The sequence below is a fragment of the Antechinus flavipes genome, chromosome 3, assembly GCF_016432865.1.
Source record: "Antechinus flavipes isolate AdamAnt ecotype Samford, QLD, Australia chromosome 3, AdamAnt_v2, whole genome shotgun sequence".
NCBI lineage: Eukaryota > Metazoa > Chordata > Mammalia > Dasyuromorphia > Dasyuridae > Antechinus > Antechinus flavipes.
This window is the reverse complement of record NC_067400.1, coordinates 541562882-541576298: the sequence shown is the minus strand read 5'-3', so window position 1 is coordinate 541576298 and position 13417 is coordinate 541562882. Positions and strand designations below refer to the sequence as shown.

The following is a 13417-nucleotide window of genomic DNA, read 5'->3' as shown; positions in this document are numbered from 1 at the left end:
GATCAAATAGTAAATTTCTATTAAAATAAAAATGTGAAATTTAGAAGTCCAGAGTTAGATTTAAAACAACAAAGTTTTGGAGAATCACAAAAGAGGTCCTTAAGTTATTTCTGGCAACATTACCAAAATACCCCAATCCATTCAAATAGTTCATTCAAAGAATCTTTATAAATATCTACTATATTTAATATGTTATGCTAGCAATTAAGGTAAATTAGACACGTATGTAATTACAGATCACATTTGAACTGGACAGGATTTAAATGAGCAGAGGTGAAAGAAGGTCATTCCAGGTACAGAGAAGTGTGAACAAAGACACAAATTATGGTCCAAGTATGAAAAAGTAACTCAGTAGGTTGAAATTATATGTGGAAAAGGAAAATGAGATAAGGCTGGTTGAATAAATGAAACTAAAAATTTTATTCAGCAAAACTGTCAAACCCATTCAATAACAATTTGTTGGATACCTACTATGTGTCATGCACTGTGTTATGTGGTGGTTAACAGAAAGACAGTCTCTGCTTTCAGGGTGCTTACAAGGGAGTAATAATATTCACAGAGCTAAGTATATAAAAAATTTATATAGTATAAATACAAAGTTATAGAATGATAAATTTAGAGTTAGAAGGGATTTTAGAAGTAATTTAGAACTCTCTAATTTTACAAATGAGGAAAATGAATCAATTCTCTAAAGATAAGTTACAAGCTGTTACTAATCTGTATCAACACAAGTAGATTAATAATAATAATTATAGCTAGCATTTATTGAGCCCTTTACACATGATATCTCAGTTTTCCCAAAAAATCTAAGGGGTAAATACTATTATTATCTCTATTTTACAAACAAGGAAACTGAGGCAAAGTAAAGTATGCTCAGGGTCATAATATCTAAAGATATTTAGATTTGAACTCAAATCCTCCTGACTTCAAGACCAGCTCTCTCTACACTGTGCTATCTGAACATCATTCTCTACAAACCTCTACATCAAATAAAGGATTTAGATACCATCCTCCCAAAAGCAAAGTAATTTGGGGGTGGGAGGAAGAAGTAAGTGGTCAGTTACATGGTCATATGAATATAGCGGGAAGAGGATGGATACAGAGGAATGAATAAAGAGAGAATTGGAACAGCTCAAGAAAGAAGTGAAGACAGTCTAAATTGGATTGGTAGAGGGAAAGAAATTAATAGATTCAAGAAATGCTGTGAAAGTATAGTTAATAATAGTACTTGGCCAACTTATTAGAAAGGTATGGAAGGAGGGAAAGTTAAATGGTAAAAACAGAACCAAGGATGACTCTTGAGGTTATAAAATGATGAATGGAAGAATTTTGGTGTTTTCATCAAAAAAAGAGTAGGATTCGAAGGGGTGGAGATGCAGGGTAGTGAGAAAGAGGATAGAATGGAGGAAGACGGGTATGGAAAAGTTATGTTTTAAATAAACTGGGTTTGAGATGACCAGGACATTTAGATAGAAAGGTCTAACAGGAGAGAAATGAAGGTAGAATATACAGATTTGGGGATCAGATGTATAAAGATAACTGAATTCTCAAGAACTGATACAATCAAAAATGAAAGCATAAAAAGATAATAGGGTTCAAGAGAAGAGTCCCAAGGTACACCCTCAAAAAGGAAGATGCAGGGATATGAATTATGAAACTGCAAAGAAGACTGAGAAAAAGCAATCAAGCTAGTAAAAAGAGAACTGAGAGAAAACAGTGCTATAAAAACCCAGGAAAAATAGTTCTTAACTTGGGTTTTGTGAACTTTTTTTTTTTAAACTTTTTATTGACAGAACCCATGCCAGGGTAATTTTTTACAGCATTATCCCTTGCACTCACTTCTATTCCAATTTTTCCCCTCTCTCCCTCCATCCCCTTCCCCAAATGGCAAGCAGTCCTTTACATGTTAAATAGGTTACAGTATATCCTAGATACAATATATGTGTGCAGAACTGAACAGTTCTCTTGTTGCACAGGGAGAATTGGAATGTAAAAATAACCCGGGAAGAAAAACAAAAATGCAAGCAGTTTATATTCATTCTGTGAACTTTAAAAAATATATATTTTAATAACCATATTTCAATGTAATCAGTTTCCTCCATAATCTCATGTATTTTATTTAATGCATTTAAAAACATCATTTTGAGAAGAGAACATGCTTCACTATATTATCAAAAGATTCTGTGACATACACAAAAAAGATAAAGAATTCCTGATCTAAAAGAAAGAAGTTATCAACAGTATGAAGAGCTGTAAAGAGATCAAGAAAGACAAAGAATGAAAAGCAGTCTTGGAAATGGCATGAATGAAATAGCAATTTGGTAAACAATTATAATTTTTTTTGATGACAGTGAAGAATTTTAACTCTTACAAAGTTGGGTTATTCCTTCATATAGAAATTATATAGCACTTCCAAAGTAAACAGACTGGCTTGACTTTAGTTTTCTTTAAGTCTTTATATTGTCAGAGTTCTTTCAAAGAGTTCAACAGCTACTATCTCATAAATTCAATAAGCCTTGCCTTAGACCGCTAGGTATATTTAAGTAATTCAGGCTATTAATCCCTTAAATAAATTTTATGCTCAGGTGTTATTCACAAGAACAGGTCCAACTTAAAATCTTAACTTGTTAATAAGAAATAACAATAAACAATAAATCACAGTCTCTTAAAAATAATTCTGAATCTGATAAATACAGTTTAATTTCCAATTAGACTTACTGCCATATGTAGCCATAACAACCTCAACAGCACAAGCCAAAAGAGATGTATGGAAGATGTTATCATTCAGAAGTTTGCTGGAAAAAAAATAATGAAAATATTACTTTTTGTTTAACAAAAAGAAAAGGAAAAATTTCTACTAAAGTTAACAACATTCACCTGAAGTTTTGAATAGATAAACGCTCTTCTTCCTAAAAATAAAAAACAAAGCAATGTAAATTGGAACTTTTTCCATTATAGTATTAGATATTATTCAATTTAATAAATGTTTATTAATCACTTATTCGTAAGGCGTTATGCTAGAGACAGGGAGATATAAAAATGAAATAAGATACAACGTGTGGCTTGAGTTTAAAAAATTCAAATAACTATTGCAAGAGAGATTGTGATAGAGCAGAAAAGTAGTCTACATAAAGTACTATATGAATTTTAAAGAGGAAACAACCACTTTTAGCTGAGTGAACAGAAGGAGGTAATATTTGAGTGGCGTCTCAACAGAAGGGGTACTATAATGCAAAGAAGGAGCAGAGGCAGGAAAAGAGTAAGGGGAAAGAGGACATTTCAGAAGTGAGGTATGCTATGAATAAAAACATAGGATTGGAAAGAATGGGACAAGAATGAGGGATTAGTAAATATTACAATCTGGCTGCAATATGGAGTGTATGACGGGGAATAGAGTTCAATAAAGCTAAAATTCCACATAAGTCTATGTGGAAGAAGAAAGAAGAAAAAGGAGTAGAAGACAATGACGACGTAGTAGTAGTAGTAGTAGTAATAATAGTAGCAGCAGTAGAAGAAGAAGTAGAAGTGGTAGTGGTAGTAGTAGAAGTAATAGTAGTTAGTAGTAGAGGTAATAATAGTAGTAATAGTAATAGTAGTAATTATAGTCAGGAGGCTTTTACAGAGAAGCTGAATGCCTGAACTAGGGTATATGAAAGGAAGAGTAAAAAGATAAATTAGAGAATTATCTCAATAGGATAAAAGAATGATTATGTGGGATGAAGGAAAAAAAACAATTCAAGTTAACTGCAAGTTAGAACTTGGAGGACAGTCCAAAAGTGATATCATTAAGAGAAGCCGAGAAGCCAAGGATAAAGCAGCTTTTGGGCAGGGGAGGGAATGAGTTTACTTTTAGAAATATGCTTTACATATATTTTAACATATTTAACATGTATTGGTCTACCTGCCATCTGGGGGAGGAGATGCAGGGAAGAAGGGGAAAAATTGGAACAAAAGGTTTTGCAATTGTCAATGCTGAAAAATTATTCATGCATATATCTTGTAAGTAAAAAGCCATAATAATAATAAAAAAAGAAATATGTTTTAAGTTTTGGATAAATTTCTAGACATATATATGTATTTTTTTCCCTTGGGAGGTAACTGGAGTTAAGGCAACTTGCCTATGGTCACACAAGCTAGTAAGTATTAAGCGTCTGAGGTTGGATTTGAACTGAAATCTTCTTATTCCAGGGCCAATGCATTATCCACTGTGCGATTTAGCTACCGTCAAGACAGATATATTTGGCAGCCACTGAAATTTACCAAATATGAGTCAAGAAAACCAGAAATTTCAGTCTTTGTTTTATCCCCTTAGAAGAATTGGTTCAGGGAGCAGGACTTGTCAAATCTTTGCCTGCTTAGTGATTGATCCATGTACAGAAGCAACCATGAGCAAGAAGAGCACCAAGAATATCAGGGTTACAGTAACTACTTTCCATGGTATCTAACTTGATTAAACACAGGCAGTTTTTCCCTCTCCTCCTTTTTTTCAGTTTAAAGCCCTGACACATAGCAGATACTTAATAAATACTTAGTGATTGATTATATGCCCAGGAAAGCACTAGGAAGATATCTCAATTGTTAAGTGAACAGAGTTGCCTTGGTATCTCGTCAGCAAAAGTCATCGACTTTTCTATTCATCTGATGGTCTCTTCACCTGCTAGTACATTATCTTTCTTCGAAAGACAAGTACTATCACCTTGTTCCTCAGAGAGTGCAGCTTCTACCTCTTCAGGAAGTGCTTCATATCTTTAACTCAGTGCAAGGCGGTAACTCTTGTTCTTGGAATACATTCTTCTACTTTACAACATAAAAGAAGTTCATGCTACTGTTCTGAGTCTTTAGATTTCTTTTTACACTGAAGCCTTTTATTTGGGGGCTTTTGTTGTTGTTGCTGTTGTTTTTTGCCTACTAAGGAACAAGCTGGAAAGTGTAGAGGTGTTCTTTAAGCCCCATTTACTGTCTCTTAAAGAAGAGAGGTAAAGTCTTTGCTTTTATTATTGCTAAGTTATTAGACTGCTTCAAGAATATCATTCTAATGCATTGTAATCACTGCAAAATGTTTTTCTCTTTTCCACACTTTTCAAAAGTAAGATTTTCACAACTTTGTTGTTCTTATTGAATTTAACTGAATTTTTGCTAACAACTATTAGAGATAACTTCCCTATAAATAAATTGTTTAACCTAATTTCTCACCACATTTCACTTTAAGAATCAGTGATGGTAGAACAGTGGTACCGTGTTTCCCCGATAATAAGACACTATCTTATTAATTTTTTGGACAGAAAAAACACCAGAGGGCTTATTTTCAGGGGAGGCTTATTTTAATGCTCTCAATGGTGCCAGCAAGCAAATCACTGGGGAAGAACAGGATGACGCACTCAGTGCTGCAGCTCTGATTGGATGCAGTTTGGAGCGCAGCGTGCATTTCACTGAGGGGGAGGAGGGGGACGATGCATACAGAGGGTACCGTAATGTAGCGTGTAGCGCAGGGGATTACCTTCACTACAGTAGCAATCTCAATAGGGCTTATTTTCGGGGGAGGGCTTATTTTAGAGGAATCTTACACAGTAAGGGGAGGGCTTATTTTCGGGATAGGTCTTATTATTGGGGAAACATGGTAGTAGGCTAGGGGGAAAGATTAAAGAGTAAAATATCACAGTAATGATGAAAAATGGATTTGGACAAAGTCAGTGATATGGAGAAGCAAATGTTCAATGAGAAGAACTTCAGAATTCATAATCCTGAAAGAGGAAAAGAATTAAATGTTGAGGTAAAAGTTGTGACTATCTTTCCAGTCTCTGAAGTAGAAGAGAGATGAAAGTTATGAAAGTTAAATAAATAGTTCAGAGAATTATGTGAACAGGGTCTTAACAGAGATATTACCAAAAATAACAAAATCTCTAAAAATGATGGTAGAAATAAAGAGAAAAAAGCAGGTATAAAAGTTTTTGAGAAAGGTTGAAGAGTAGAATAGAGGCTAATAAATTATAGACATTGATTAGGAAAGAATGATATGAGCAAAGAACATGGATTTTAATTTTAATGTGTTAGTTTTCACTTACTGATTTAAGCATAGATTCCATAACTCTGTAGTATAATCGCACTCCAAGTTTGTATCGCTTTAAAAAAAACACACAGAGAAACGCAAAAAAGTGTAAGATTCCATTGCTTTAAAAAAACACAGAAAGGATTAGAGATCTTGAGATATACTGATGACCATTCAAAGAAATAAGACTGACAATAATAATGGGTCATGAAAGCTAAAAGTAGAAAAACTAAGGAATAACACAGTGTTCTTTATATACAATAATGTTTCTAACCCACCACTAATAGGGCCTATCTTATGGTGCTGTCACTAGCAATAGTAGAATCATACTGACTTCTGTTTTCTTACCTAATCCACCAGGTTGTCATTTGTAAAAAAGATGATTTTCATAAAGGGTCATCAACTAGATCAGCATTTACCTGCATATAAGGGTTTTTTCCCTTACTACTAATACTATGATTCAATTGGATGAACTGGTTAAGAGCAAATTCATTTTGGGACAGAAATAGAAATAATATATACCATATATTTCCACCTTAGAGGATTTGCAGATATTATTTTGTAAAAGCAGTGATGTAAGAAAAATCAAATCTCCATCTTTGACGTCTTATTGTCATCCTCATAAAAGAAGAAAATGAATCTCAGTGCAATTAAATGCCCAGGGCAACAAAATTAATTAATGTTAAAGCCATGCTTAAAACACAAATTTCCAAATTCCTAGCCTACCTATTATACTATACAGAACCAAAACAGACAAAAGAGTTAAGTGGATTCCAAATGTCTGATTTTCTGATTCATGCTCCAAAGTAAGGTTTTTAGTCAACTGAAGTCATGAGAGAGGATAACCTGGAGAGGCTCTAAATTGCACCCTCTTTTGACAAAAGAATAATGACTTAATAAGCTTTGCATGGTAGTGTTAATTAATCAATAAGCATTAAATACTTTCTGTAAGCCAGGTATTATTAGATGATAATGACAAAACAAAACAAAAAAAAAACCTGACATGTTACCTGTGACCCAATTTCTGCACATCCTTGGCCAACAGCCTCTGCAAATTTCTCTTTAAAGATGCGTCCAATATTCTCCACTCTTTTCAGGATACTTTCCTTAGGATTGACCGTGCAATTCTTTAAAGGACAAAACAATATCTTCAGTTTTTTTTCCAAGTTCAATGAAGATAAAATTCTTTTTAAAAAAAACAACATGTAATACTTCCAAGTATGTGCACAGAGTAAATTTAAACAATATTAATGACTAGAAAAACTGCCTTTTGAAAGAAAGCAGCATCAGATTAATCTATCATCAATCCAAAAAGCTTTGGGACACTTTTAAAATACTTTTAATTATACTTTAAACTACAAAGCAGACATGAAAGTTGAATTAATTATCTTAATAGCTTTTCCCAGTTTAAAATTTCGTCAGCTCAGTGGGGAATGTCAGTCAGTGAAAAAGCATTTATTAAGTTCCTCCTATGTGCCAAGCACTATATAAGTGCAGGTATACAAAGAAAGACAACATATAGCTCTTACCCATGAGAAACAATATGCAAAAAACTATGTATTTAAAAAAAACACTTCATACAGGACAAATAGGAAATAATCAACAAAGGCAAGGTAATAGAATTAGGAGGGACTGGGAAAGGCTTCCTGGGCAAGGTGAAATTTTAAAAAGGACTTGAAAGAAGCTAGAGAAGTCAGGGGGTAGATATGAGACAGAGCATTCTAAGTATAAGGGATAGCCAATGAAAATTTCCTGTGGCCAGAGATGAAGCGTGTTCTAGTTTGAAAAAAAGTTAAGACGACTAGATCACTGGATCACTAAATAGGGGTTGTGTAAGAAGACTTCAATGGAAGGGAATTACAAATTATGAGGGAGATAGGTTACAAAGGGAAAGGACTCTTATCTTTTTTAAATGGTATATAAAGTAGGTACTTCATATTGGTTGAATGTATGAATCATTTAACCATTTAATCACCTGTCAAAACACAAAATGAGAGAGGGGGTTCGCAACATTTATATTGCATTTTTATATATTATCTCAAAGGTCAAAACAGGAAAAAAAAGAAAAAAAAAAAGAAAAAGGCCAAAAGGCTTCTTTTTACTCTTTTACAGAACAAAATGAAGCATCTACATTTCAGTTATTTTATTAAGAAAATAATTTTCAATATGCTTTTGAGGCACTTTAAGGAAAAATGTGAACCAAATGCCAAATGCTTTTTATAGTCAAGCAAATGAAAGAATAATTACTATTTAAGGAACATTCCTTACTAAGTAAGGAATTATTAGCTATGATTTGATTAATGCTACATCGTCATTTAAAGGCAGTCACAAATAAATCCTGAAAATCCTAGATACATAATATTCTTAATTTCAGATTCAGATTTTTTCATAAAATATTTTAAGTAATACTGATTCATACATTGCCATAAAAATAGAATGAATGCATTTTCCATCATTTATTATATTTTGGCTCAAGGTAAAATGCAATCTTACATTGAAATAAGAAATAAGATTTTCTGATGGTTGATCACTTGCTGAATTTAGTATCATCACCAACTGTTGGATAGTATTCATGACAGCCCTAAAGGAAAAAAAAATACAAAGAAAAAATGCTATATGCTGAAGAAATAGTAAAAGGAAAAAGGAAAGTTATTTATCTGACAAATTTAAACCTGATCTTCAAACTCACTATCTCCATTTGTTTTTCATCAGCTTTCTAAAAAAGACTCCATGAAGTATATTCATATACTTAACTATATGAATAGTCACTGTTTAAGAGATCATTAAATTGGACAACTATCTCAATACATTAATCAGTACATTTATAAATGTATAATTAGTTTATTAATAAAATTATATCAGTAAGAAATTTGACTTAAAATTTTAAAAACATAGTGATATTTTTGTCTTAGATGGAAGATATAAAGTAGAACATTTAGACACGAACAGTTTTCAATAAGGATTAGAAGTTATTCTATTAAAATAGTGTTGTGGTAGAGTCCCCCTTTTTAGCTACCTTCAAAATGGATACATAAAGAAATATGTAAACATTAGTTCCAGATAATTTCAGTTTTCATCACTTGATATTGATCCCCTTAAATACCTCATGGCTTTGTTTTTACTTCAAATAGTTTCTATTTTTCAGATAATGTATATGGCAAGCACTTTAAGAATTCTAAAGTACTCTATAAATGTTTACACTAGTTTGAAAATTGTGGATAGGAAAGCAATTGAGTTAATATATGTCTAATTATAAAGAACAAAGAAATGTTCAATTAGAAGATACATTAGAAAGTGTCAGTCAGTTTTTACAAAAGAGGAAACAGTACAGGAACAGTTAAGTGACCTGTCCAGAGTTAGACAGCTAAGTATAATGAAAAGGCCCAATCTTGAAACCTGTTCTCTGGATTCTCAGGTTATTTTCTACTATGCCCCAAGTATTTAAATACCAACAAAATATTAAACACTATATAAAAAATAATAGTAAAAAGTTTTTAAAAATAGAAGGGCTATACCTCACAGGAGTCTGTGGAGGAATTAAAGGCATCTCTTCATCAGGATGATTTTTTCTTGGTGTTCTTTCCATTTCAAAACTACAAAAGGACAGAAATAATGCTATTTCACACAAAATCTTTGATCTTGAAAAGAAATGAACTGCCTAAACTTACAAGTTGTTCCATACAGATCAAAAGAACAAAATATACTCTCTTCAATCACCTCATTTATTGTTTACTTGAACTGTGCAAAGAAAACTTCAATATTAAGAGGTAGAATATAGTCCCATGAATAATCCCCCTGAATGTAACATCAGACATGTCTCCTTTTGATTAATTATTTCTTTTTGTTACAAAAATCCTATTACACGTGAGTGGAAGTTGAAGAAGAAACTGTATTGAGAAACAATTTTTTTTAAATCAATAAAACATAAAAAATTTGTCTGAAAAAGGATTATGATCTTTGATTTTAGCAGGATTATTTATATATGTATTTCAAGAAAATATTTTATTAGATATCTAAAACACAGATATAATAATAATAATCTTTTAAGAACTTAAGTGTCAAATTTATTTTCTCTCTAATAGTTCAAAAGATATAAAAACTCATTTTCTATTATAATATCATTCTTGCTTAAGTAATAGGAGAAACCACATTTTGAAAAAAAAAATTGTTTTTACTTAAGTAATATTCTGAATTTAATTGCACTAAGACTTTTGGAGTACCTCATTTAAAACAATTTCATGCCAGAGGCTTGTTACAAATAGAATTTCACATGAAAATATAAGGTGCTAAACTGTAATATGATGACAAAGTTAAAATATTCTACAGTATTTTCAAGAATTTCAACCTTAGAATTCAGTTATTTTAAAAAAATTGTTTATATTTATGTAAGAATTTGAGATAAGCCTTTTAATTGTTAAAGTAAGTGGTGGAAGAATATTTTTTATAATATCTTTTTAAAAAATCCTTACATATTTGAAAAACATACAAGAAGAAAGTTGTAGATTTGTTTGGTTTATATAAACACAAGCAATTTCTCCCCATCACCATATGATCCTAGCTGTTAACACCAAATATAGCCATAACCTATTTTGGGAACATTTGTGAATGGCCAAGGTTTTTGCAGTTTTGTTTTTTTAAGTTACTCCAAATAACATCTCTGTCTAAATTGCCTACTAAAATACATGCCAGTAAAACTACTATATTGTCATCCTTTGAGAGCTGCTAGTTTCATCTTAAGATGTTGGAATCTTTACAAACTGCTAACTCATTAGAGTTGATAGATTATTGCTCTGATCTTACAAGAAGATGTTTTGGGCCAGAACCTGAAACAAGGTACTAAGTAGAACTAATTGATATAATGCTTGTGTTCACACCTTTACTCATTGGAATTCACAAAGTTAAGGCCCAAAACATCTTCTTGTAAGATCAGATCAATAATCTATCAACTCTAATGAGTTAGCAGTTTGTAAAGATTCCAACATTAAGATATCTAAAAAAATTAACAAATTAAAATAAAAATGTGCCTTTCACAAACAGAATTATAAATATACTACCTATCAACAGAATCATCTTGAAGAGTTTTATCATGGTCCAGAAAAAGTCTTGCATCTATATCTTTGTTTTTAAGGTAAATTTCTTCATATTGTTTAGAGAGATTTTCAACCTCAAAAAAAAAAAAAAAAAAAAAAAAAGGAGAAAATTAATAATATTAAGTGAATTATATCAATCAACACATTGAAGCACATTTTGATTCAAGAATTTTAACAACAATAAAATCTACACTTAATTTTATATAAACACCAGAAATCTATAAGTACAAATGTGGTTGATGATTTGCAAAAAATTATATTTAAAATATATAGGTTTTTAGGCTAATATATTTTTACACAATGGCTAATTAACTTAGAGAGCAACCAATAATATACATCACAATACATTTTGATTTTTGTTTTTTAATTCAAAAAAATGCCAAGATTCAGCAAACAAGATTCCCAAAATCAAGTAGTCTAATTCCTGTAAGATACATTTGCAACCTTTTCAATATGTAGTTGTTTTTCAAATCCTTAGCAAGTTTGCATATCCCAATAGTATTCCCATAATCATTTGGCTTCAATTAACTTCCTTCAATTAAACATTCCAAATATATATTCGGACACTACAAGTATCCTCAAAAGAATATGACTCACTCTACAAAATCTCAAATGTTGATACATACTATGCAATAGTTTCAATCATAGTATTAATTACATTAACTCTGATCATTATTTTTCTTCTCCTAAAATATACAATTGTTTTAATTATCCTTAAATCCAATGTTTCCTGATGAAGAGACCTTAGAATCACTTCCATTGTTATTTTTCAGACTAGTAGTAGAATAGGTGCTGTGAATAGGGAAAAATACAGAAATGTTCTAAAAGAGGTATTACAGAAAAAAATGTTTAATCGTTTAAATAGATCTTATTTTAAATCGTATAGAGGAATAAACATCTAAGCCAGGACTTCTTAACTCTTTTTTCCATCATGGACTCCTTCGGTCTAGTGAAATCTATAGACACTTTCTCATATAATGATTTTTAAATGTATAAAATAAATTACATGGAAAATAAATTACATTTAAAAATTTTTAAAAATGAAGGAAACAACTTAAAATGAAGAAATTTAGAGTATCTAGATCATAATGATAATATCATTTGCCTCTCTTTAAAGGTAATTCAGAAGTATAATGTAAAGAAACTATTTCTTTGAAAGGGAGGCTAAAGAATATGGGATTATACCAGAGAATTTAAAAGCCTAAGAATTACCTGGGGTTATTAAGACCTCCAGTACCAAAAAAGTTCTGGAGAAAAATTTAATATTTGTTCTCAACAGCTTATACTTAGCTCCTGAAAACAATGAAATCATTATTAGGTTAAGAGAAAGATAGCAAGCCTGTAATTTAAAAGGACTGAGAAGTTTACTGCTGAACAATTCTATATAGATGATGTGTGTCAATTTACTAAGAAAGAATATCTTCCTGAACTCTTATTATCAAATACAAACACTTTCTCTGCTCTGGTTTATGTTTAGAAATATTTGTGTTTATTTAGTCAGTAATTCAGTAATCATTTATTAAGCACTTACAACGTGCCAAGCATTTTACTAAGCACTAGAATACAAAGAAAAGCAAAAAATAGTCTTTGTCCTCAAGAAGCTTACATTCTAATGATAGAAAGAACATATAAATAACTAGGTACATCCCTAACATATAGCAAATAGATGGAAGATAGTCTGAAAGTAAAGACAGGAGGAGCTGGAGAGGCCAGGAAATGCCTTTTATAGAAGATGAGACGTGAACTGAATCTTGAGGGAAGCTAGGGAAACTAGGAGGCAGAGGTAAGGGGGGCAGAGCATTTTAGGATTGAGCACAGCCAGTGCAAAAGTATAGAGACAGGTGATTGAGTGTTGTGTTCAAAGAACTGCAAAGAGGCTAGCTCACAGAGTGTATAAAGAGGAATCAAATATAAGAAAACTGGAAAGGCAGGAAGAGATCAGGTTATAAAGAACTTTAAATACTAGAAGATCATATCTGATCCTAGAGATAAGAAGAGGGTGGAAGGGAGTGTTACAGTAATATGGCTAAACTTAGACTTTAAAAAAATCACCTAGAACAGGGTTCTGAGAGATCATGTAATTCTCCCACTATGATCACACAGCTAGGAAGTATTGATCAAAGGTGATATTTGAACCCAAGTCTCCTCTCTCCATATATCTTCCAGGATATAATTTGATACTTTTAAGAAATTCAGTCCAGTGTCTATTCAAGGCTACATTTTATAAATGGTATTCCTTACTAGGTAGTTTTACTTGATTATCACACTAATCCTTCATTAA

General features: G+C 31.6%; 1 protein-coding gene across 3 annotated transcripts in view; it reads right to left on the bottom strand.

Moving 5' to 3' along the window:
- Positions 1-13417, bottom strand: part of RB1 (RB transcriptional corepressor 1) — a 182635-nt gene that overhangs the window by 103341 nt on the left and 65877 nt on the right. For all 3 annotated transcript variants that reach the window (XM_051987322.1, XM_051987321.1, XM_051987323.1), the window contains 7 exons: positions 11101-11210; positions 9562-9639; positions 8540-8627; positions 7057-7173; positions 6063-6119; positions 2878-2909; positions 2719-2795 (listed from right to left, as the gene is read on the bottom strand). In XM_051987322.1, the coding sequence (XP_051843282.1) occupies positions 2719-2795; positions 2878-2909; positions 6063-6119; positions 7057-7173; positions 8540-8627; positions 9562-9639; positions 11101-11210 (559 nt within the window). The remainder of the gene's footprint in view (positions 1-2718; positions 2796-2877; positions 2910-6062; positions 6120-7056; positions 7174-8539; positions 8628-9561; positions 9640-11100; positions 11211-13417) is intronic.